A 25,071-nucleotide genomic window follows, 5' to 3' on the forward strand; every position below is an offset into this window, starting at 1 on the left:
CCAGTGTGTGTGTGTGTTGGGGGGGTTTCCAGTTTTAATGGGAAAATGTGGTACAAACTTAGGAGATGAAAACCCCTTTCCTGGAAGAAAAGTTTCACTTGGTTTTCCGTGGTCTATCCTGGTGTCCCCATGGTGGTGGCAGTGGCATCATGGACTGCTCTTTATGTACATGCAAAGTGTGTTCTCACACATTTCTCAGATGCTGCTGATGTCAGGCGTGCTGATCCAGCTGTCACTGGGAAAGCACATGGCCCAACAAAAAGCATTTGAGATCTGGAGAAAACCATTAGAGCAGGATCTCCTCTCTCTCTAAATGTGTTAAGTTCAAGAGATGTTCTGTATGTGATCCTTTCAAGGGACAAAGGTGTAACTGGTGGATTATGCTGCAGATCTGGGAGTTTGTCAGTTTTTGTCATGGGTATTTCATGACTCTTCTCCCTGTTCTGTGAATCAGGAATCTGTAATCTTTTATAATAGTATACTGTCAGGACAGATCACTGAGTGTTGTCCTCAACCTTAGGTTGAGTCTGTTTCTCTCTAAAACATTAATCTAGTCTTAAATGACAGTAAATTCCAAACAGAAGGTATTCAAGAATTCCCTAATTAAGTTCTGAGGCCACTCTTCATGCTGTGTGTCAAAACATGTGACTCTTGGGATTGAACAGGCTTGCATGCAGACAGCTCAAATTTTAGGAAAGACTACTGTTCCTGTTTTTCGAATCCAAGAAGAATAAAAGTAAAGAAGCCATTTGCTTTATCTTGATGGACTTATACAGGTGATTACATAGCTTAAGGCGACTTTGTGATGATAGCCTTGATGAAACAGGCACAGTAGGCAGGAATAACTCATAAGAAGGAAGTGAAACTCCTTTGTCTGTTGAAGCTATTCTTCAGCAAGGCTGGCTGCCAGCCTGAAGTGTCAGGCGAGTATTCATTAGCTCATTACAACTTTTAATAGTGCAATAAAGCACCCAACTGTGTTAGGAGAAGATGAATTTAATATCTGCGGGTCTGGCGCAGAGTTAGCCCTGATAGCGTTGCCTTCAGTCACTGCTTTGGGGACAACAAAGTGGCCAGTGGGCTCCAAACATCTCCTTTTGCCAAGTCCCTCCACCACCCAGAAATCTTCTTCTCCAAGGACAGATCCCTGTGCTACTCAAACTACTTCACTTACCTGCAGATTGTACAGCTCATTCTCTGATCTCTCAGGTTTTACCTCTTGGAGATTAAACAAGGGAGAACTCAATTTGCATGCAGGGCAGAGGTCAGTGACCTAACCTTTTTCTTCTGGAGGGATCCTCAGTGCCCATTAAAAGAGACAAGGAAATCTTGTTCTGCCAAGACATTCAGAAGTCTACACTGGCTGCTCACTTCCCATTTTTATAGGTACATCAGGAATTGCAGATGACTGCAATTGCTGCATACACCAGTTGCAAAGGATCTCATTCCCCTCTATGCCCCTGGTACTCAGTTCCATGCACTTCTGTGCTGCCCTTCCTCTTCACACAACCTTCCCATGCATTTTCCTGTTCCTGTCTTGTGAGGAACTGTGTGCTTGAATCTTCTGTCTGTTCCAGCCATATTTTCTGACTCTAAAAGAGAAGAGTGGGTTCTGCCATGATCTGGGTTCAAATTTAAAATATTTTCATCTGTGTAACTAGAGTGATACACCACACCTGGGGAGCTGTACTGAAGCTGTCACTGTTAGCAACAAAGTATTTGAGACATGGCATACTTCTAAAATTGCTGTTCGGACTTGATCCTTACTTGATCCAAGATGAAGTTCTTCTGCTTCACCTCTCTATTAACTCTGGGAGTTCTTTGCAAGGTCCTGACCTTTGTCAGTATATATGTAAAGAGTTGGTCTTTGTACAGCTGGGCAACCAGCTTAATAAAACTCTTACTGTCACTGCAATTAGCCACAGCAGATAATGTCATGTCTTCTGCCTCTTGGCTTGAAGATCAACAAACACAAATCAAAGTCATCATCAGTAGAGTGAACGGCAAGGAGGTGTTCAGATCATAGGAAGTGCAGCTTCCTGCAGACTCTTCAGTCAGGATAATCTTGTGCAATGCACATGGAGTTAGTTCATGTTATTAGCAAGTACCCTCACAAGGTGTGTAAGGCCAGCAGAACACTTCATGAAGTTGCTGGAGATATCAGGTGAATGGAAGACTGTACCAGTTCCCCAAAATCTTTCCAGCTTCATTGTCTTCTTCCAAGTTTAGAAAAATGGTGCTTTGTGTGTGTGTTTCTGGTGTGGGGGCAAATGGACTCCAGGTTGAGGTCTCAAAGAGAAAGGGTAAGTCATGGTAAAGCTGGAGATGCTTTTGACTTGCCTGAGCATCACCCCTCGGATAGGCTGCAGGCAAGAGCAGTGACCAGTTGTCACCGTATCACCTCCCTGCATCCAGAAAAACAGTAGTTCTCTGGATGTGTGGCTCTAAGACTCAAGACTCCTGTGTTACTTCTTGTCATTCTGCTGAGGGAGCAGTGCTGGCAGTGAGCACAAGAGGACAGCTGCTTCCTTGGCTTTTAAGGAGAGGAGGATGTGCAACTTGGCAGATTCCCAGCAGAGTTTGAAACCACTCCTGCCACTTTGGCTGCTCTTAGTCAGGTCTTTTGTTGCAAGGGAGAGGAGGGATGTGGGATTTGTTAAGTAAGCAAGGCAAGAAAGTCTTAGGCAACTTCATGCACTAAAAGTAGAAGAAATTTGTGATTTCTTGACTGTTGCAGACAGAAAATGTTACTAAATGTGAAGATCCTTTAGTTGATAATAAATACAGTCTTTTATGGTAAAAATAACAACATATATTGGTGCTTACAAGATGCAAGCTTTTGCCCATAATTAGCTGCTTTGGTGCTCTTAAAATTACCATCAGTCTATTGCTGGTTTCTCTCCTCTGACTCTACAGAGGACTGAATTTTCACATTTCTGTTCTGGGGATTTTGTGTCTTCTGATATTTACTGAACACGATCAGACTGAGTCTGAATAAACAACTTCCCTCAGTGTATTACCAAAAGAACTGTGTGTGAAACCCTGTGTTGAATTTCTTTCTTCTAATCAATGTGCTGGTCTGAATTGTCTGTTATTGTGTAGCTGTGGACCGTTATTTACTGCACAGTAAATCTTTCTCTTTTCCTCTGACAAAACAACAGGTATTGCATTCCTGCTGCAGAGGAGAACAAACTTGATGATGTGGTACATACCCTGCTGCAAGCCAATGGCACTCCAGGGCTGGAAATGCTTGAAAGTAATGTAATGGTAGGTTAACACTGGGAGAGATGTTCCCATTTGAGAACCTTAGGCTAATCAGGAGGCTGGTTGGTTGGGGATTTATTCTGGTTTTGTTTTACACTGCAGCAATGCAGCAGGGGCTACTTTCTGTGTGCAGTGTTTACCCACATGGTATTTTTCTAACAAGGCTGTTATTATGTATTAATATAAAAACAAATGCGTAAGTGCAATTAATGTCCATTTTTAATTCTGTCTATAATGTATTTAGCCTCACAAAGGGAGTGGGATTTAATCAATTCATCTGCCATGACTGGCATTTTATGATGCCAGCATGGATAGGAGAAATCTAATACTTAAGTATTTTTGCTCCTTTGTTTATCTTTTGGATACTAATTTATTTTTAGTGCATTTAGGTACAAATTGGGGAGCCCATAACAAAACACCCTCCCTTGGCTACCCACGTTAACATCTCACAGCAGTGCAGTAGCACAATGGATTTAATGCCAAGTTGGAAAAGATCAGATGGAAAGCTGAACGATCCGCATTGCTTTCTGTAGGAGCAGACCGTGTTCTGTCCTTGGGCACGTGGGAGTTTAAACTGTTGGTTTGGGGAGAGGCATTTCTGCAATTGTCACTCCAAACGCTGAGGTTTGGCACGTGCGGAATGGGAGAGGGAAAGTGACCGGAGCAGAGCTGTTCGCAGAGCCCAGCTTTGCTCCACGAGCAGGAGTGTGTGGCAGCACCCAGCCAGGAAGAAAGTTCCCATTGACTGCTTTTCTCTCTCTTTTTTTTTCTCCTCTTTCTTTTCAGATCTCCCCAGAGGTCTTGTGTAAGGAGGGGATCAGGGTGCACCGCACTGTACAGCAGAGTGGGCAGTTTGTTGTCTGTTTTCCTGGATCCTTTGTGTCCAAAGTATGTTGTGGCTATAGTGTTTCCGAATCGGTGCACTTTGCTACCACCCAGTGGACAAGTATGGGCTTTAAAACAGCCAAGGTAAGTTGAGAAAAGGAGTTAAAATGGATTCACGGCCCTGCCATCTAAAAGAACAGCAGACATTCCAGGATTGGTAGCATTATGAGAGTAGTGCTACTACGTCTGTTTTTCTGGAGTAATAAATAAACAAAAAAAAGGAAAAAATTCTGCAAGGCATAAGATGATCCAGTGTTGTCAGAAAAGTGACTGAGTTGTTAACTGACAGTTAAAGACTTGTGTATATATTTAAAATTTCAGAAGATTGTTGTGCCTGCAGACCAGTTTGCAAGGAAGCTTTTCAAAAATCCCTTCAGAGCTAATGATTATACACTGTATTATGCTTACTAATTTTTTTTTTTTTTTAGGTGATGTTTTCTAGAACCATTAGAATCTCAGGTGCAAATATCTGAATAACTGTGCTTGTTAGCTCCTATGGTAGGCAGAGTCAGTTAATACAGCTGTATTGCTTGTTTTTCTCTGCCCCTTCATTCAGGAAAAGCTGTTGATCAGGGCAATTTCAATCTTAATTGACTTGAAAATCCTTAAGTTCACTGACCAGCCCATCCAGTACTAGATGTAAATAAATAACCTTCCCATTTCCTTCTCACACAACTGACCAAGGCAGATTGCCTGCAGAAACAGGTGATTTGTCCAGTCATCATTATTCTGGCTACATTTCTGTGTTCTTGGACAAAGAATATACATCACTAATTGTGTTCCCAACCTTCTGAAATACACTCTAGGTTACAGATACTATTTTGGTAGTGTTTTATAGCTAAGCCACTAGTAAATTGTCCTTTACAGCTTCAGACCAAGTTACTAAGTAATTAACTGTAATAGGTCCACAGTTAGGGATTGCTTCTTTAGGGTAAATGGAGTTCTTCCAGCCTGGTTATAATAACTGTATATTAACTTAGTTTGAAATAAAATGTTATTTTATTACATATTTATTTTGAGGGAAGGTGGGAATTGTGTATATCTATAAGTAAGGCATAAGAATCTTGAGCTAACCTTTCCTGTCTGAACGTACATGATTATATTAACTCCATGTGCTGTATTTATCTCTCTACTGAACACTTGTTTGATATCGTGAAAATGCTACTCCTGTAAGAGACAGAAGTCACTATGCAGCAATTAAACAGCTCTTGGTGCCTCAAATTTTGAAGAACAGTTTCTTTTGATTAATTTTTAAAGAGCTTTGCACTGGGTAAATATAAGATGGCTGAAAATCCAGCAGATTACAGTCCGTGATAACCTACCTTGGAAATTGAAGTCACAGCTCTCACAAACTTTACAAGAACCACAGATAACTTTTGAAACATCTACTGCATTGTTCTTTTATTTCTTTTTTTTTTTCCTTCCCTTTCTGTCCTCAAACTGTCATATGTTCTTAATTCCCTTTAATTTTGGAAATTGTTCTTTGGTTCCTCCACTTTGCCAAGGCACGTTGCCATCTTTGCCACAATGCTGGCCAGGATTGTGCTTTCCAGAGGTGGTGAGACATTGTGTGTAATGGGCAAGATTCCCCCTCTGGCCTGCTAAATGAACTCTCTGATAAACAACTGTACCTTCTGTCTGTTCGTTCTCCATAGCAATACTGACAGTTTTTAGCATTTGATAAATTAACTTTGTTTTCATCCTGTGATACTGTGACCTGATTTTTTTATAGTGACTCTCTTTATATTACTAAAATGATGTTGTTTCATTTCTGTATTGAATGACTGCTCAATCTCCTTTAATACATGCAAAAATGAAATTCTGCATCAGAAATTGCATTGATTTCAGCCTTACAAGCACTTCGAAAAAATTGTTGGAATAAAAGAGTTTATATAAACACCTGTGTAAAGGGACAGTCAGGTTTAAACTAGACCATATTTGGAACAAGGTTGCTGGTTTCAAAAAGCACCCTAAGAGCTCTTGAAATTTTAAGGTAAGGATAAGAAGAAGACTTAGAGTTGTGGTGGAAGAGTGTGTCTTTGGAGTGGCAAAGGGATAACTCCATAGCTTCAAATAAGGCATTGGGCAAAGTCAGTGAAACTCATTTAGAAAACCAAAGTACAGAATGTTGGACTAAATGAAGGCACTCTGGGTTAGAGGTTTGGAAATAAGAGGGAATGTCTGGTTTTAAAGGAGGGCTTTGGTGCTAGGGCCTACCAGAAATTGGGTGGGAAGAGACTCAGCTGGTATTGTATTACAAGAGGAAGAACTACATAGGAAAGATGGAATTAATCTTCCAGCTGGAGCAGCACTGCTTCACACACTGGAGAGCTTACAGTCCATAAGCCAGGTTTAACTCTGATACCAGTGACACAATCGCTGTGCACTGATCTCCCAAATAGAAAAGTTGTGGTATTAGCACAGTACTCCCTGGCCATCCATGGAAGATGCTGGCAGGGGCTGGGCACATACTTCCCCACCTCCAGTTTAAGTTGGGGTGAAGAACATGCCTTTAAAATGCAACACGTTTCCCACTCCTTGGCTTCTGTCACAGAGCTGTCCCACCCTGAGCACATGGGGCTCCTTTAGATGAAACCAAAGGGAAAGTGGTCCTACAGAAGTGTACCTGATGTCCTCACTAGAAAAGAGCTGTGCTGTGGTGGAGAGCAGAGATTAAGATCCTTGGAAGAGCAGTAAAATGCAAAATAACCACTGCTGTGGAAGTAAATGTACAAAAAAATGAGAAAAGGGCAACCACCGTGGTGGCTTTTGCAGCAAGGTCATGGCATCCAGCCCTTGAAACTTTTGGAAGTAGGTAAGGACAAGAGTTGCAGCTGAGAGAGTCTGTGAGCATTTTTAGGAGAAAAGGCTCATAAATAAATTGAAAGGTGCAGTTCACACACAAAAAAAATAACTTTTTAAAGTTATTTTAAATTTAAAGAAATTTAAATTTAAGAAATTTTTTGATTTAAAGAAAAGCAGCAGATGGGTCAGTTTTTATCATGAATGTAGGAAGTCGCTAGGATGGGAAGTTCATAGCAAAACAAATCCTTCATGCTGAGGGTATTAATGGTAATGGCAGCAAAAATTAAAGCTATGAAGTGTTACAGAAAGATTTCATGATACTGAGCGATGCAAGTGAGAAAATGGAAGATGAAGTTCAGTGTTGATAAATGTTAAATTTAAATTTAAAAACATAATCGTAATGTGACAGAGAGATGGGCTCTGAACGATGGGCTCTTGCTACTGAGAAAAGAGGTCTTCGGATTCCTATGGAGCTGTCAGTCAAGTGTTCTGGAGTGGCATAACAAAAATACATTGAATGTTAAGAACTAGAATGAGAGAATAGATAACAAAGCAGAAACTGCTCTGGCACTGTGTAGTCTTGGTGGTTTGTGCAATTCAGAGCCCCTAATTACAGAAGGAATGTAGAGGAACTAGAAAAAGCACAGCGGAGATCAATGGTTAAAATTATTAATTAGTCTCTGCATTAAATACAAGAGTACTACTCAGCCTGGAAAATGAATGACCAAGAGACGTATGAGAGCAAGAGAGATCACAAGTGCCAGGCTGATGATAATTATAATGTGAATGTTCACTGACTTTTGTGACATTGAAAAATGTGTCACTAAAAGAAATAATCAGGCAGCAGTACAAGTCTGTTGTAAAATACTTACCTGTGTATTTCAATACTGTATGGAAGAGAAAAATGTAGGTTCAGAAATTCAGATAAATGCCGAGATACAAGCAAGTTGTGCTAAACCCCGCTTGGGCTCAGGGTGTCCCTGAGCTGTCACCCAGCTGGAGCTGATTTTGCTTTCTTGTCCAGCCACCCACCGTGCCCTTATATTCTGGCTGTGTGTGTTGCCTGTGCAGGATTTTTCCCTGGATTGGAATCTGTTCTTGTGTACACAGCCTCAGACTAAGCAAACCTAACATGGAAAAATGTTCCTGTACCATTCCTAACAGTGCAGCTGTTCCAACCACACACAGGGTCTAGCAGAGCAAATAGCTTCTGAAGAATACTTTTCTTACCTCTGAACCTCTTTTGAACCCTTTTTGGTCAGCAAAGGCTGCTGTTCCATTTTATGTGATAGTTATCACTTGAATGCACACAATTGGTGCTACTAAAAATTATTAGTTTTATTATACATTCATTGGTTATGAAAAAAGAAATACCCAGAGCATATAATTACAGTTATAGAACAGGGTAAAAAAAATTGAAGTAAAAAATAAAATCTTTGGGGTTGTGTGTGCTGAGTAGGTATTTGGCAGGTTTAACCACTAACCAGAAACGTCACCCTCACATTACAGTCCAGTGTTAGCTCGTTTGAACTCCCTGACTCTACATACGCTAAAACAGACCTCTGCAGGTACTGGAAAAATGCTGCACTTTTCCCACCTGCACATTACATCAAGGAATTTGCCTACTTAAGAATTATCAAAAGGGTTTCAGCTACCAAAATAATTCAGTTTGTACTGAGTGAAAAACATAACTTTAAAAGCTTTCACAGAGAGGAATCTGTAACAGGCAGAACTGAACCCCCTCTTTTGCCTGTTGTCTCTTTTCCCTGGCATCTGCCTGTTCTGCTAGGGTTTTTTGTTTTAAAAGATGTGAAATAACACTAGTCCTGGGTTTCAAGTAGGTCATATGTATAGATTTTACACTGTTTGAGCCATCCAGTATTACTGAGCTTGAATAATGGTGTTGCTCCTCTTGGCCTCCACAGGAAGAAATTTTAGGGAGAGAATTTTGAGGTGCTTGGAACATAAACACTTCATTTAACTGGAACTATGGAAAGGTTTTACTTGTGGTTGTTTTAAAAGGCTACTTTTTGCTTCAGTCTATTAGTATCAATAGTTTAATTAACTAACATTGAATTAATTACGGGTAACATTTTATTTTCAAATTTGTTCAGGAACTAATGTGGCAAATTTCTTCTGTCCCAGGAAATGAAGCGGCGCCGTATAGCCAAACCATTTTCAATGGAAAAGTTGCTTTATCAGATTGCAACAGCAGAAGCAAAAAAAGAAAACGGACCGACTCTGAGTACAATATCATCGCTCCTGGGAGAGCTCAGGTAATGAACTGGGGGCCTGCTTACCTCTTTTGTTCCATTGACAGACTCCAGAGGTGGATGACGTGACGTAAGTAACCCTTTCAGACACACTTTGTCCCTACTTATCCAAGCCAAAGCCCAGCAGATATACCTGAAGACAGGCACACACGGAAGATGCAGCTTCCTTGGTTATAGCTGATGTGACAGTGCCCATGGTTAGGATGCCTTAACTCTAAGAATTCCCTATTTTAGACACCTTAAAAAATTGAAACTGCAGTTTGCACTGGGTTTTTATTTTGTTAATTCTTGGTGCTGAGAGTTGAGATTTCCTGATGCATTATGTGAACTATGTGGTGCCAAATGGTTAAACACCTTCCTTAAGTTTTTCAACCTCTTGGCATCAGTAGTCATTGTCAATCCATGTCAGTAGTGGTTTTTGCACCAGGAACCCTTGTCTTCAGTATCAAGACTATTATACTACAGGTGCAAAAGGTCCTTTGTATACAGAAAGTTGTCTTGGTTTTAAATAGTGAGTAAGAGAGCAGTTGTGCATGCATGGTAATGCATCTGGCGTGAGAACTCCAGCGTTTTAAAGAGTAAAAGCTTCACACTCCTTTTTCTTTCCAGTATTAAGGACACATGTTCAGGGTTTCTCTTAAGATAGGTGAGAAAATATAATGTTGCCTGGCTTCCTGTGTAATGATCTTCTCTTTTGTTCCCTACCATGTAGTTGCTACCTATCTTTCAAGTTTGTGACAACTGATACTCGAGATGTCAAGAAAGTTTTGATGAATGGAGTCTACAAACTGTATTTAACTAACTAGCATGTTCATTTGGAAAATTTCCAGTGACATATTGAAGGGGAAAACAGCCCATGTGTTGTGTAGTGTTCAGAAAGAAATGCAAAGAGGTGTGCTGACTGCTTTACCTGCAGGTGGCTCCCCTGTGGGAATAACCACTTTCAAGTGCCTTTTTTTTCCCCTTGAAGAGGAAGTCTGCAAGTACAAAAGGCGAAACACATGTTGGTGCTTGCTCTTAGACCATCACATCGACCTTTATCAGAGTGGTTCTCAAACTTGTTCTTATGCATAGGTTGGAATTCACAGGAGGATATGGATCCTTCCTGTGGCTGGTTATAGGAAACAAAAGCCCAGACAACAAAATCTAAAAAAAAAGGCAAAAAAAAAAAAAGCCATCTGAAGTGGAACACTGTACCATATTTTTTTCCTTTGTTTTGTTTTGCTTGTTTGTTACGTCTCTTGCTGCCTCTTCTCCTGATATGCCTTGGTTGCTCAGTTTGCCCGTGCCATTTGCTTAGCTTGGCTCTCCACTCATCTTCAGCTGTGTCTGGTGGTGCACTTTTTTATCCTCCCCTTCCATCTGCTCGGCTCACTCCACACTTGCTGTCTTCCACTCAGCTCCAACCCAACCTGCTCTCCTAAAGCTGTAGAGTTCAGCACAGGAGGTATTGTCCGCCTTAGAGATGCCACGGGTGAAGGGCGGCCGGAGGGCTTGGTGGTTGTCCTTTATTGACATCTCCTTCTTTTTTCCTGGGTGTACAGCAAGATCTTCGTCTTTTGGCATAGTCACTTGCCCTGCTCCCCCTTTCCTGCCTGAAGCACCTTATGGCAGCAGGTCCTTGGTTCATCTCTGCCTCCTGATGAAGGGGCTGTTACTCCTGACAGCCACAGCTCCTCTTCCTCAAGGTGGCTTTTGGCAACTTCAGGAATGACAGTCATGTTAACCACAGCTCCCGACTCTCCACATGGCTCGAGCAACCATCGACCTCCAGGAAGTCCTCGGCAGTCCCCACTTCTCTGTGGAGCAGTTTGAGAACCATTGGCTTGATACAGTGGTCGCTGTTAAAATCCGGAGATAGCTTTTGCAATTAGGCAACGTTTCCCGGGCGCTGGCTGTGTCTGCCATGCTTAGGGAATGGCACCAACCTCCAACAAAACTCAGGGCTGTGCTGTGTGGAGCTCAGGTTTCAGTGATGAGCGGGGTAAAGGGGTGACTGTATGTGGCTCTGTGGTGGCTGGAGGCAGTGCCAGTGTCTGATTGTGCCCCCGTTCACAGGGACACAGAGCTGAGGCAGCGGCGGCAGCTGTACGAGGCCGGTCTCCACTCCTCGGCGCGCTACGGCAGCCACGACAGCAGCAGCACCAGCGTGGATGGCAAGAAAAAGCCTCGAAAGTGGTTGCAGTTAGAAACATCAGAAAGGAGGTGTCAGATTTGTCAGCACCTGTGCTACCTTTCCATGGTGGGTACAATCCTTTGCCACTCTTGGGGTCCTGTGCCCCTCCTCTAGCATTCCAGGGATCTATAAGCATTTAAGAGACAGCAGATGGCCATGGTGCCATGTCCTGCACTCCGTGCACGACACAGAGGTGTTGATGTGGCATTTACTGCCCTAGCCAGTGGTGACAGAAGACAACAGTGTCAGCTGGCTTCCCACCCTTCCAGAAGGGATGAACCAGTGCCCTCAGACACCTAAGAGATGTTTGCACTGCACTAGGAGGGCTGACAAAGACACCTGCAGGTTGCCAGCAGCAGTAAGTTGTGACAGAGCAGGTCTCAGGATGAGCTACCAGCTCAGACTCATGTCATGAGCCTCAGGCATGCAGCCACAGCCCGTGCTGAGACAATGTCCCTGCAAGGCAAGTTGCAGGGGAGATGTATCCCATCCATCAGGCTGTTTGCCAGCCTGTCCAAAAACAGCCCATACACTTTTTCTGTTAAGAGGGAAATGCCTACTGGCTTTTGAAGGTGTGCTGACTACTGCAGTGACACTTCCAGGCTGAGAGCTTTCTGCAAAACACCTACAAACACAGCAATGTCATTAAAAATACCAGAAGCCCCTCCCACAAGCTTATGTACCATTTTAATCCCAAGAACAGGTATTCTGATAAGCATAATGCAGTGCATGTGAGTCCATATTTAGTCCTTTTGATTTGGGAGTTCTTTTTCTCTGTCATCTTTTGGGGATTTTTTTGGTTATAGATGTTAGATTTTTAATGGAAATGAAATGTAACTGCATATAATCAGATGTAGCTGCTTCCGTCCCTAGGATAAAATATGCTGAGTTTATACATGTCTTTCGACCACTTTTTAAGTAGCAGTAGTTTGAAGTAACTTTAAAATGAGTTTATTTGAAAACAAACCCAAAATACCAACCAGAACCTCTTCATTCTGGTCCATTTGCTCTGGAGTAAGTTTAATCATGGGAAGGATTTTTCCATATCACTCTTTAACAGTAGTTGTGGATAAAAATACCCAACTTGGTTGTTAAATTCCAAGCTGAGTGTGCAGGCCTGGCAGGCAGCCAACTGAGCAAATGTCACCTCTGCTGAACAAGACAGTAGTTGAGGAATCCTATGGCTAAGCTGATTACATCCTTGTTCAAGGCAGCATTTTAAGTAATGGGAAACTATTCCTTTCAGGAGATCTTTAGGACTGCATGGGAGATGCCAATAAATGCATTATCTGTTTGGATTTAGCCCTCATTACTATTGGTGGAGGATTTTTTTTTAAATTATACATTTATTTGCCAACATTAGCACTCTAAAAGAGTTTTTTTCTTTCTAGCTATTGTACATCCTGAATGATTTCACAATGTGCTTCACACCTTGTACTAAAATCCAAGTGTAGTAATTCAGGCCATAATTGAGTACTGTGTGGAGAACACAGCTACAGTTTGGAGCTTAACTGCACTTCTTCCCCCCACCCTACTCTGCTCTTTCATGTAGGTTGTACAGGAAAATGAAAATGTTGTCTTCTGCTTGGAGTGTGCCCTGCGGCACGTGGAGAAGCAAAAGTCGTGCCGGGGGCTGAAGATGATGTACCGCTACGATGAGGTGAGCGTGACACCGCCCCAGGACCGGGGTACAAGGACACTTTACTCTGCCTTTGTCCTACTGAGGCCTCAGGAGAGTGGTCTTAGGTTTGGGGGTTTTTCTTGGTTTTGTTTTTGATGTGGGAAGAAGGTGCTTTATTATGATTTAAGTAAAAAAAAAAAAAAAAAAACAACAAAAAAAACAAAGGGAACATGATGACACAGATGAAACCTGAAGCACAAATTCCATGACTATGTGCCACAGAACATAAGAAGCCACTTAATGCTTTGGGATGGAACATGAGGCTTTGCTTTCTCTGGTTATGTTATGGTAACTTCTGCACTTTGGAATACCTTCCCTCTGTTGGTAAGTTGAAGTTCAGTGGACTTATTCCAGTCCAGCATGAGCATCCTTTGGGCAGACTTGCAGGGCATGTGCACATGAGAGGTGCAGTAATGACTACAAGTAAATGTGATGATGAATAATCCCAGAACTCAAGATGGGGACTTAGGACTATGCCTGGGTTCTGGGCTGAGGCTCCATGTTTTTAGCTGACTTGGCCCCAAAGGTAAAGAGCAGACCAGTGGGAGAAATTACATGTCAGCTCTTGGAGAGCAGCACTGGGTAAAAGCAGCCTTTTAAGGTGGGGCTTCCTGGCATTTCTGAGCACTCCGTTGCACTCCTGTTTAAGTGACTTTGGAGGAAGAGCAGATAGTAATTTGTGTTTTGTTTTTCCCACTTCCTCAACAGGAACAAATAATCAGTCTTGTCAATCAGATCTGTGGAAAAGTATCTGGTAAAAATGGCAGCATTGAGAACTGTATCAGCAAGCCTACACCAAAAAGAGGACCTCGTAAGAGAGCGACAGTGGACGTGCCATCATCTAGGCTTTCATCCTCCAGTTCATCCAAAAGTGCTTCAAGTTAATCCTGAAGATGCCAACACTCTCATTTTGTCAATTTATATATATTTTTTGTAATTATTATACCATAGTTTGGAGTACTTGCTGTAGAATACAAGCTGTCTTTGCACTAGCTCTAAAGAAGATTTTCTTCTGGTTTTAGAGAACTAATTTTGTTTTAGCATTAAACTGTTGAATTTTTTTTTTTGTACTTAGACTAGATAGATACAGCAGTCTGATTTTTTTAAACTGCAGTATGTTCACTGTTTTAAAACCGGCAAGGGGCTGATAAAATATTAATTTGTATTGTCCCTATGGCTGAAAAAATAAAAAGCCTTTTTGGTAACTGTAAAAAAAAGGCTTTTAACCCATTTTTTGAATAGGTTAAAGTTTGATGTGTTTTATAATTTGTTCTCCGGTCATGTGAGCAGATTTTTCTAGAGAGAAAAGGGATAGGAGACAAAAACTTGAAAGAAATTGCTTTACTTTGGCTGTCTTTTATTCTGTCACAGCAAGATGAGTTTTGTAATTTTTTAAATTGGAGAATACACACTTTCTTTGGGAGGTTATGGCAGCTGAAGATGGACTTTGTTTCCTAACTGTAGGCAAAAGGAGGAGATTTGGAGTATGTTCTCTTTTACCAGCACATCACTATGCATCTGTTTTGAGGGGGAAAAATAAAAAAAAATAAAATAAAAAAAAAAAATAAAAATGAAAAAAAAAACTTTAAAAAAAGGAGGAAAAAAGACTGCCTGCCTTGAGGAGTTATGTGAGGGAAAACTGTGCCTGATTTCATTAGGAAATCCATTCTGTTATTTTTTGGTGCTGTTGGCTACTTTATCAAAAACCCTTCAATAGCATCCTTAAAAAAAAAAGGAGATAAAAAAGAAAAAAAGTGATTGAAGCCATAAGTGCTTCTTTTGTCATAGACGTGCAATCTTTCTAACATTCCATTTCCATTCCACTGCTGTTTTTCACACCTTTACACAGTCAAGCATTAATTTTGTTTTGAATTTGTTTCATTATATGATCACATTTAGAGCCACTAGCAAGTCTGCATATTTCTTTTGAATGTGAAAATGCATTTGCTTTCATCTTGTCTATTTTTTTCTCTTCATGTTGTAACAAAAAGAAATCACACCTTTTGTACATATGCCTGTAAATTTTTTTAAATACTTGAGCCTTTTCTTGGGGTGGGGGGAGGGATGGCAGAGAGACAAGATGAAGAAAAGCCTTACGTTTCACTTTCTTCATCGGTTGGATTGGATGCTTACAGGGTTTTTCTTGTAACATTTATAAGTGCTGCTTACATCACTGAACAACAACAAAAAATAATAATGGAGTAGCTGTTGCCCTTTTCTGGTTGTGTGTACAGTATGTGTGGAATAAAAAAGGGAAAATGTTTTCACAAACTGTTTTGTTTCGTAATTGAATTCAACAATACCGTAGCTACCCATATTGCACTGAGCTTGCCAGTGGTGACTGTCAGGAAAGTCCTATAATACAATTTGTTGATTGTTGTTGCAGAAGACTGAACTGTTTTGGAATATTTAACAATAACATAAACAGAGTCAAGTGTTTTCAAATGTGGTTGTCTGGTTTTTATGGCCTTGCTGTGTACTTTTCCCTCTTGACAGTAAACTTCTGACTATGGCTTACAGTTTGACATTTAATTTATTAGCACTGCTCTGCTCTCTTTCCTTGTTAGGAAAGACTTCATGTTGTTTATTGCCAGTTTTTTGTTTACTTTCCAGGTTTGTACTACGAGGTTTAATAAAAAAAACAAAACTTTTTTGGACATTTTGTCTGTCTTCTGGAAAGCAAGAGAGTAAAGGAAGGAAATTTAAAAGATACATTTCTTTCAACAACTGCCTTGTTGAATAGTAAATCTCTAATTGTAGGTAGGGAGCTTCCAGCCTTCATTTCCCAGACAGGGATCAGGAAACACTTTGTCAGCTAACAGGAGAATACTTAAGGAAACTGGCCACTGCCCATCTGGCAAGCAGCAAGGAGACAGCCCTCTTCCTAGCCATTGGCTTTGTCAGGGCAGGTCTTTGGAAGGGATCTACATCACAGCTCATCCTTTTACTTACACTGTTTCTGATTACATTCCTTCCCTCCGTGCAGGAAGAGCAGGAGCCAGGAGCCTTCTCAAAGGAGAGCACATCCCTGAAAATAGAGCATGAGACTTGACAAGCAACAGGCATTAGACATGGTCAGACCTCAAATTCAGAGAGAAAAACAACTGCATAAAAAATGGGAATGAGATGATGCCTATAGGTTCTGAGGTTTCTAAAATACATGCACTTAATTAATAATTAACTCAGGTTTATCACCCTAGTGTAGTCAAACATATGTTACCATGGAAAAGCACATTACATTGCTGCTCCTAATAACCGTTTTTTTCCCTGAGTTAGGCTCCTCTGTTCACTTGTTATGGATAAAATACCTGGGTAATCAAGTAAAAGACATGGTTGGGATAGAAATTCTTTATTTTATCTTGAAAGAGGAGTAAGTACACAATGCTAAGATACCTGCTCCACAAGGAGTGCAACATTTCCATATGCATCTCTCCTCCTCAGGTTCTTATTTTTTCCTTAACACCTATAACTAAGTTGGTCCTGAATAAGAAGTGTGAGAACAGTAGACACTGCTGCATTAGTAGACAAAGGCAGGAGGCAGACAGTAGGTAGTAAAGAGTAGAAAATAACTTTTCATTTTGGTTTGGATCCTAAATCTTCAGTTGCAGCAGCTGAAAACATGCAAGGAACAATTTGGGTTCAGTATTACACATCAACTCTTAAGTACTTCCAATCAGCCATTTAAAGGTTAGTGGTCAAAGTAACTTCTATCTTTCCCCTTAAATTCTCTTATACATAGTATATACAACAGTTTTACTGCTCCCCTGAGCCCCAAGACTACTGATAAAGTGTGTGTGCTTTAGGCATAATTTTTTTCTTTAAAAACCAACCTCCACATGACTGGCAATTTTGTAAAAAGGCAGTATTACTAAGTAAAAAGATCTGGCTGTTATGCTTGGTTAGCAAATTGTTACACAGGCAAGCTCTTCATTCACGTGTTCATTCATTCAGAAGTCATTCTTAAAGGATATGGTTTTAAGATTCAAATAGTTTGAGAGTCACTTTCATCACTGACATCTGAAGCAGCCTTTCTCTCAGCTACAGCAGCAAGGGCAGTGTCCACTTGAACCTCCTCTTCATCCGACTGAACAATGGGGGACTCTCCTTCGCTCGCATCCTGGCTGGCGGAGTCGGTGCAGGTCGAGGACAGGGAACAGAGTTTCTGCCGTAACTCCGACTGGCTCGGCACCTGGAGACTGATCTCATTCACGTAGGTGTTGGAGTCGGGCCCTGAGAGTTGGGAAAACAACAGCAACAGCAGTCAAGCTCTGGCTCAGCAAGGGAATTGAGAAGTCAATGCATTAACATCAGCTCAGCGCTGGTTAAGGAGTCACTTTCAGGCTGTTTTCCTTCTTTCACAAGATACCAAGAGGAAAACCTCCCAATAAACACAGTGTAACACAACTACACAAATTGGAAATACAAAACCAAACAAATAACTAGGAATCAGGCAATAATAATTATCACCAATTTTGACTAAAAATGAAGATGCAAAAGCAAACCAAATTTAATTCAGCATGAAAGCAATCCTTTGGTAGAGCTGTGCCACAGCTCAAATGCACAGGAGTGGGATTTGAGACTCTGCTTCATCCATAGCCTGTGCAAAAAAAATTTGTAAGCAAGTTGAGTATAACAGTGTCTGCCTGCAGTTTGAGAATTCAGGTTTCACAATTAGATCCTCTTCCCTGGGCAGTTCCTGACAGCAAAGAAGTTAAAATAAGGAAACATCTAAACATTTTCTATGTGATCTGCCGAAGAAAGCCCTTTTTTCCTTCTCTTCTATATATGGACAACAAGTGTTCTCCATAGTCAGAGCAGCCAGCTTCAGCTGATGAGTAACTTTAGTGAGAAAATTCTCTTAAAAATTTTATTAAAAAGTTTTTCAGAAGGGTCAGATGGATATGAGCTACACCTTACCTCTTCTCAGACTGTTTGCAGAGCAGTTCAAACCACACTGTCTATGCCTGCTCCTCAAGTACCTGAGTTACATTTTAACATGCATTAGATCACTTTAGACAACACACAAAAGGAGTTTTCAGGAGTGACAGAGCTAACTCCGTTTTGCAGTTTAACTTATGCCATGAAATGTTGAGAAGCCAATGTCCATGAGCTGGCAATGTTTATAGCAAGGCAAATTTGAAAACATTTCAATGTCTTGAGCTGATTCTCATTTTTACCAGTTATTTTAATAACTTACCTATATTTTGTGGTGTTCAGCCCAATTGTCAAACAAACCTTGCCCTGACAACCTAGTTCTCCACTGACAGCAAAATAAAGAGTTACCTTTAAGCCAATCTCATTTTTCTGAGAATGAAGACTATTGCATATTTGGTTTGATACTGGGGTGCCAAGTTCTTAAAACAAGCACAAAAATCCCTTAATCAGAGGGAAATAAAATGTCTGGAACCACAAAAGCAAGATTCATGAGATTTACGCTGCAGTAAGGTTACAGTGCTGGAACATTATTACAGCACAGGTACATTATATTGCAGTGTATGTCCACATTTAGACACTGTATATATATGCTGTAATATCTAGATTACAGCATAAAATAATGTATTTTCTTCAAAAGCTAATGCATTTATCTACCTAGTTTAAAAACTAGTTTCTGCCCTTCCTTAGATAATCCAGATGAGACTGCTGTTAAGACACGAAGCTTGATCCAACATCTGCCAAACAGCCAGCAAAGGGAAAACAGTCCTAGATTCTGCAATTACTGGCAAGCTCAAATGATAATCAGCTTTAATAATGCATGAAGTGGATGCCTATCTAAAACCACCCATCTCACTTCAGTTTTTGCAATGAAACACAAAAACCTAAACCTTTAGTAGTCAAGTGTGCCTTGACCATTTATGTTCACAGCAGCTGTTAATCACCTTTACATAGGGAGTACTGTAAGTACTTCCATAAAAATATTTCAATCTGCATTTTTGGAAGAAATCAAAAGGACCTTTAAAGGAGCTTCATCATCTCCCGCAAGAAAAATAATTTTGGCTCTTTTGAGGAAAGGCATTTTAGCACTTAAGTTTTTAACTAGGAATACACTTCCATGGTAGGTAAAAAATCTGGTATTGAGACACTAATTCTCAGTGTATATGTAAACTGCTGGGTTGAACCTTGTCTCTCAGTATCGCTCACTGAAAATATTGCATTACACAACTGGTCCAACTCTGACAAGCAACATTCTGGACAAGCTCCAAGCAATCAGTATTGATAATAAAAGCCTAATACTGCAAGCTTTCTGTTGATATTTGTCAAAATGTCCTCTATTAACTCTATATTGGGGAAAAAATGCCCCTCAAGCCAGTATGTAACACACCACCTACCCAGACATTGATGAATACAACAGGGAGCTGCAGTAAGACAAATGAGATTGTCTGGAAATATCACATAGTTTTGCAGCAACTCCCTTGTACAGCAACTAAATGTTAATTTTTCGAGAAGCACTAATGAAGAACAGTCAATCTGCATCAAGTGTGATGTTTTATGAGATAACATCACCCATTACAAGTGAGAGCAGTTCTGGTGGTTTATCACTGTCTCTAAGCAGGCTGTCACTACGAGTACCATACCCAGCATGGGAGAGAGCACGTTATTGTCTTCGCTTCCTGAGTTTAAGAAGACATCGAGTGCTTCCTGGTCAGACATGTCCATTAGGTCCATCTGCTCCAGCATGTCCACGTTCACCTCCATGGAAGACATACTTCCAATTGGTTCTGCAGGAGAAACAGCACAATGAGCAAACTGACAATCAGCTACACGAGGTTATTGCCTACCAAGGCTCCAGAGGCTGCTCTAATCATCTGCAGCAGCAATAATTAAACTTAGGAATGGAAGGAGCCCACCCACAGGAGCTGCTCAGCAGCAACCTCAGCCCAAATCCAAGAGCACTCTGTGCAATCTTTGTTGTGAAAGTAACATCCATTACTGCTTTTGTAAACCAAAACATTTTTTAGCAGCAGTATTTATAGCAATAACCTTCTCAGAAATAAGCTGAGATGGGACTCAGGCACAAGGATTGAAACTTGCCATTTTGGAACACTCCTTTTCAATTTTCTCAACCACAAGTCTTTTTAGAGAAAAACAAACACATTTAAGCACACAGTCACTAAATGTCAATATACAAGAGACACAGAAATTCAGAAACCAGGATTAATGTTAACAGAAAGTAGCTGTTCTTCTCTCAGTTAATCTAAAATTACAGCAGTCAGTAAAACCCAGGCTCATGCCCAGTATCTTCTCTCAGCATGGGTATTTCACATTACTAATTACTTGAGCATATTACTTATTACTGTCAATACAGTACTGACAATTTACTAGGGAAGTAATTACTTGGATAAGCATCTTCTTCCTTGAATAGCAAAACAGGCAAACAGGAAACAAGTAAGTTCAGAGCCACTCAGATTTAAGTCCAGCTGCTGCATAATATCAAATTATTACAATGAACAATTTACTTGTTTATCTAAATGTAAAAATTACATTATTGAAAGCCTTCATAGCTGAACTGAGATGAAATTCTGTAATTTGATTGGGGGATTTTTTTTCAAATATGCTATAGATCCAAATCTTTCATTAAAACAGTTTCTTTGATACACTTGGGCTCTACATTATCCTAAAAAGCTGAAGTTCCAAATGTTAGGCAGCTTAACACTCTAACAGAGCTGTGTGTCCAGTACCAGCCCATGACAATGTCGACTTTTAGTCTATAAAACAACATATTACAGAAAGCAGGGGACTCAAACACAGTTCCTCCCCTGACCATGAATTTAGATTTACATATCCCACCTCTCCTTAGCCACCCATGCAGAGCATCTTGCAGATGAGTATTTATAGCTCTAATGCAGAGAAATGGAAACCTTGGATTGTATTCTTGGAGCAAGGACAGAATATCTACATTTTTTCCTGCCACATGAATGCTTAATTTCCCACTGGCTTCCTTACCAGTCCAACAATCCCTGCATTTTGGCCTAACAGATGGAAACCTCCCACACAGAATTCCCTGTAATCTCTGGCATTCTTGTGCTTTAACCAGTCCAGAGATGCCAGACTGTGCCATTTCATAATAAGGAGAGCACTTAATGTGTCCTCCTGTGTCCTAATCAACACCCAGTAGGAATAGCTGCCACCTGGGAACTGCTCAGAAATGCTCCTGAACTTTTCTCTGCACTTCACAAAATTTTCTGAGGCATCTCCCTGGCAAATGACAATCCCAGGCTTTGGAACTCCAGTGGACAAAGCAGCTGCCTCCATCCATATTTTTAGAGAGATGCACTCTTCTGCTGCAGAGAAAAATGCTGTTCCAGATGTAGTTCAGTGCTCTGCATTTCCTCAGACAAGGAGCAGAGCCTGACTAATCTTCTAAGTTATCCAATACCCCTGGGACACAAAGTTTGTTTGAAAGGCTTATCTGAAGTTCCAGTTCTACTGGGGAAGAATTTGGACATTTTTGCTGTGCTTCCTCTGTAAGCACTTCTAGCTCTGCCTGCTCAACAATGCTCTCCAAGCTTGTAGTTTGTGCAAAAGGTATTTTACAACTTGCCTCTCCTCTCTGCTATCTGCAAGTAGCCTGTGGAAAGGTATTGCTCCATGTCCTGCTGGAAGGCTTCTTCAAAGAACTTCTGGCGCTCCTTTAGCTTCATCTGCTGGGTGTGCTCCATGTCCAAAACCTTCTGTGCATGTTCAGCATCGAGTTCAGCTGAGCATAAAACAAATAGACAAATCAAATATTGCAAGTGTATCCCCCCCTCTCAGAATTTAAAACCTACAGAACCAGTTCAATAAATTCTGACAGACTGTTACTGCAATAAAAAGAGATCTCTGTGCTTTGCAACTGTATTTTAAACCAGGATGGGAATACCATATCAGGCAGCATAACCTTCACATTAAAGTAATGTCGGAACCATTTATCTTGAGGCAAGATGCAAATTTCCTGAGCTGTATAAACAGGAACACCTGACAGCACTGTCCATCAGCAACTGGGATTTCAGAATTCTGCCAAAAACACCTGAGGTAATGATGCTTCTGCAGTCATATGCACCTAATGCACACAAAAGCAACACTTTTCATTTGAATATTGCTGCATATTTCCACCACAATGCAGGTGGCAAGATACATATATGTACTTATATGTACACACATATAAATACACATACATAACACATGTGTGTGTGCATGTGTACCTGAGATTCTGGCTTTGCCAGTCTCCAGACAGAATGGAAAAATTCCTTGAAGAATCCTACATGTACGTGCAGCAAAGGAAATATTAGACAGAATTAGGAAATGTTAGACAGAATATCATTAGAGGAACTCCTTCCCCTCTGTTTTGCTCTGCACTGGACAGAGGGGAAAAGAATTGTGCTGTTTATTGCAGAATTACATCTTCTACAATAAAAATGTGTAGTTGCTATTGAAGCACTGACTGCAGCCAGACTGTTAGAACATGCTTCAGAACAATTGCTTTTTAGTAGGAATATATAACCCGGAACCCTTTTCCCAGAGTTCTCTGTTCACTTTTCTGGTGTCATGAGTGCTCTGCTTACAACAAAAAAGGAATTTTCCAGCTGAGCTATTGATGGAAGGGACAGGGGTTGTGAGAAGAGCTGCCGGTCTGTTCCGTCCTGCCCATTAGGGAAAGTTCCAGCAAATACCACTGGGTGAAAAATGTCCAAGCTTTCACATGCCAGACAGACACAGCTGGAATATGGCATCCATATGGATAAATGCTGAGGGAGTGTAAGGTTTTCTAGGACAAGCATTGTGTCAGTCTTCCAGGAAAAATGTTATGTTAATGATATTCTATGACACGGACATTCATTAAAAGCTTTCACTATTATGGAGATTATTGCCCAAATGCAGAACATGTTTTATTAAACTAGGCAAAACATCAGAGAGCAGTTAATTCACTCTGTTGCCTGCATCAAAGTCACAGATCATACACAGAAGCAACTGAACTGTGGCTGATGCCAAAAGAAGCCAGGAAATTGGACTGACACACCAGATATTCACTAAAACTTCAGTAAATAAGCAGAAATCTCTTTCTTAAAGGAGATTTCAGAAGTAAAACATCAGTGTATAAAAGGAATGCATCTTCCCTGAAGGCAACATGTCTTTATTATCAATTACACTGTGGTGTATGATGACTCCATGTCCCCTGGAGCAACTCCTTTACTGCAGTCCTGGATGATGAGCAATTATTAATAACATTGTCTATGATGCAGAAATGCTATTCAATTGTAATAATAAAAGCCAACGGCACTCACTGACAATAAGAATTTTCTGTCTCTCTCATAATATATTCTGACAGTTCTACACTCTAGATTAGTAATTTGGGTTATTTTTAACCCCAAAACAGAGATGGCATCCAAGTGACATGAGACTGATACAATCTCTTTCTTGACATTGAGCTCTTTATTTTTAACTTTTGCCTAAAATGTCCTGTAAATTGTTGAAATTGTCACTGGCCAGAGATGAATGCCATCAGCTCCCTGCTGTGCTGGCATGTTCCACAGCAAACTAACTACGTGAGCTGAAGAGCTGTCACAGACTTGTTCTCCAAAGTCAGATAGAGAGTTAACATCTAGAACTTTGCTGCATGATTTCACGCCCTGCCAGGTGTAGTAAGAGGTGCTTGGCTAAGCAAAACCAAACTGCTGCATTTGGGTTTTCTGTTTGTTGTCAGAAATGCTAAGGATGGGAGGTGAAGCCAACCATCAAACATGAAACCAAAGAAAACAGGTGTATTGTTTCTTTCACAGAGCTACTCAGAATTACATTTTCCCTAAGCCAAGTGTAGTTTATAAAACACTGAATAGACACAGAACCAAAGGAGTTCCAAGAAAGACAAGAGTATCATCCATATGCCATCACACACTGCTCATACAAATTCCTCCCAGGATGCAAACTGTGACTTGGCACACTTAAAATACTATTGTATTTTTCCTTTCACCCTAAAACTGTACTTTTCAATTAGCAATGGCACCTATTTCTCTATCACACTGTGCACAGAAAAGAAAAAAGACTACACAGAAAATGTTAATGTACAATTAGACACAGACATACAGGAGTTGCCACGATAACCCAAATAAAAGATGACTAATTCCCCACCAGCTATGACTTTTAAGAGAGCAGACACTAAAAGTAGGCAATTTTTTTTCTAAAAAAGTGAACACTTGAGTGGCCTTCTGCACCACACCCAGGAACAGCCCCACGGCTCATCCTGCTCGCTTCAGGATACAACCCACAGCCTGACACCCCTGCCCCATATCTTCAGTGTTTGAACCAGACACCAGAAGAATCCAAACTCCAAAGGAACAAATGACAATAGCTTGTAACCATATACCTCAAGTGTAGAGGACACCATTTCCTGGTATTACTCCTATGCCTGGCTGACACTTCCTACAAATAAAAATTCTGCCGCAGTACCTGAAGTTTCCATGCAACCAATAAAGTGACCATTTAATGCTTTAATCTAAAACATTTTCCAGCTATGCACAACAGATTTCCCAAATAAATTGGAAGACTGACTAAAAAAAAATAAAATAAAAAAAAAAAATCAGCAACAGGAAACACTGGCTGTTTACATGGCTAGCACATCCCTTAGTCCCAACATGAGAGATGTCAAGTTGTCCAAATGGATGGCTTTTTGGTGCTTTCATACACAACCAATTTACTTCCCTTCAATTAATTTATTATGTAACTTTACATCTCATGTGACGCAGAACCCATAAATGCATCTGGTCTATAGAGAGAAAGACACAGAGAACACAAAAAAATGCCCCTTTCTCCTCCCTCTACAGTTAATTTGCTTTTTGTAGACTCATCCAACCAGACCATAAAATGCATACACATATTCTTTGTGGTTTTTTTTTTTTTGCTTTTGCTACAGATATCAAACCTTCAAGCAGTCCTTCACTCAACTCACTGCTGGTTTTTGATGTTCCTCCTGTGCTGGGAGAGCTTGAAACTGGACACGGCACGAAGACACACTG

General features: G+C 40.6%; 2 protein-coding genes across 6 annotated transcripts in view; one reads left to right on the forward strand and one right to left on the reverse strand.

Moving 5' to 3' along the window:
* The window catches only part of JARID2 (jumonji and AT-rich interaction domain containing 2), a 211,030-nt gene extending 195,289 nt beyond the window's left edge, over window positions 1–15,741 (forward strand). For all 4 annotated transcript variants that reach the window (XM_053988818.1, XM_053988004.1, XM_053989582.1 and 1 more), the window contains exons 13-18: window positions 3,162–3,267; window positions 4,051–4,233; window positions 9,100–9,230; window positions 11,286–11,469; window positions 12,956–13,063; window positions 13,793–15,741. In XM_053988818.1, coding sequence (XP_053844793.1) covers window positions 3,162–3,267; window positions 4,051–4,233; window positions 9,100–9,230; window positions 11,286–11,469; window positions 12,956–13,063; window positions 13,793–13,969 — 889 coding nt within the window. In that variant the 3' untranslated portion in view covers window positions 13,970–15,741. The remainder of the gene's footprint in view (window positions 1–3,161; window positions 3,268–4,050; window positions 4,234–9,099; window positions 9,231–11,285; window positions 11,470–12,955; window positions 13,064–13,792) is intronic.
* Window positions 15,742–15,781: 40 nt separating this feature from the next.
* The window catches only part of DTNBP1 (dystrobrevin binding protein 1), a 63,732-nt gene continuing 54,442 nt past the window's right edge, over window positions 15,782–25,071 (reverse strand). For both annotated transcript variants that reach the window (XM_053992398.1, XM_053991571.1), the window contains exons 8-10: window positions 21,624–21,779; window positions 19,657–19,800; window positions 15,782–17,314 (exon numbers count right to left, since the gene is read on the reverse strand). In XM_053992398.1, the coding sequence (XP_053848373.1) occupies window positions 17,067–17,314; window positions 19,657–19,800; window positions 21,624–21,779 (548 nt within the window). In that variant the 3' untranslated portion in view covers window positions 15,782–17,066. The remainder of the gene's footprint in view (window positions 17,315–19,656; window positions 19,801–21,623; window positions 21,780–25,071) is intronic.

This window comes from Vidua macroura, chromosome 1 (assembly GCF_024509145.1).
Source record: "Vidua macroura isolate BioBank_ID:100142 chromosome 1, ASM2450914v1, whole genome shotgun sequence".
NCBI classification, from domain to species: Eukaryota; Metazoa; Chordata; class Aves; order Passeriformes; family Viduidae; genus Vidua; species Vidua macroura.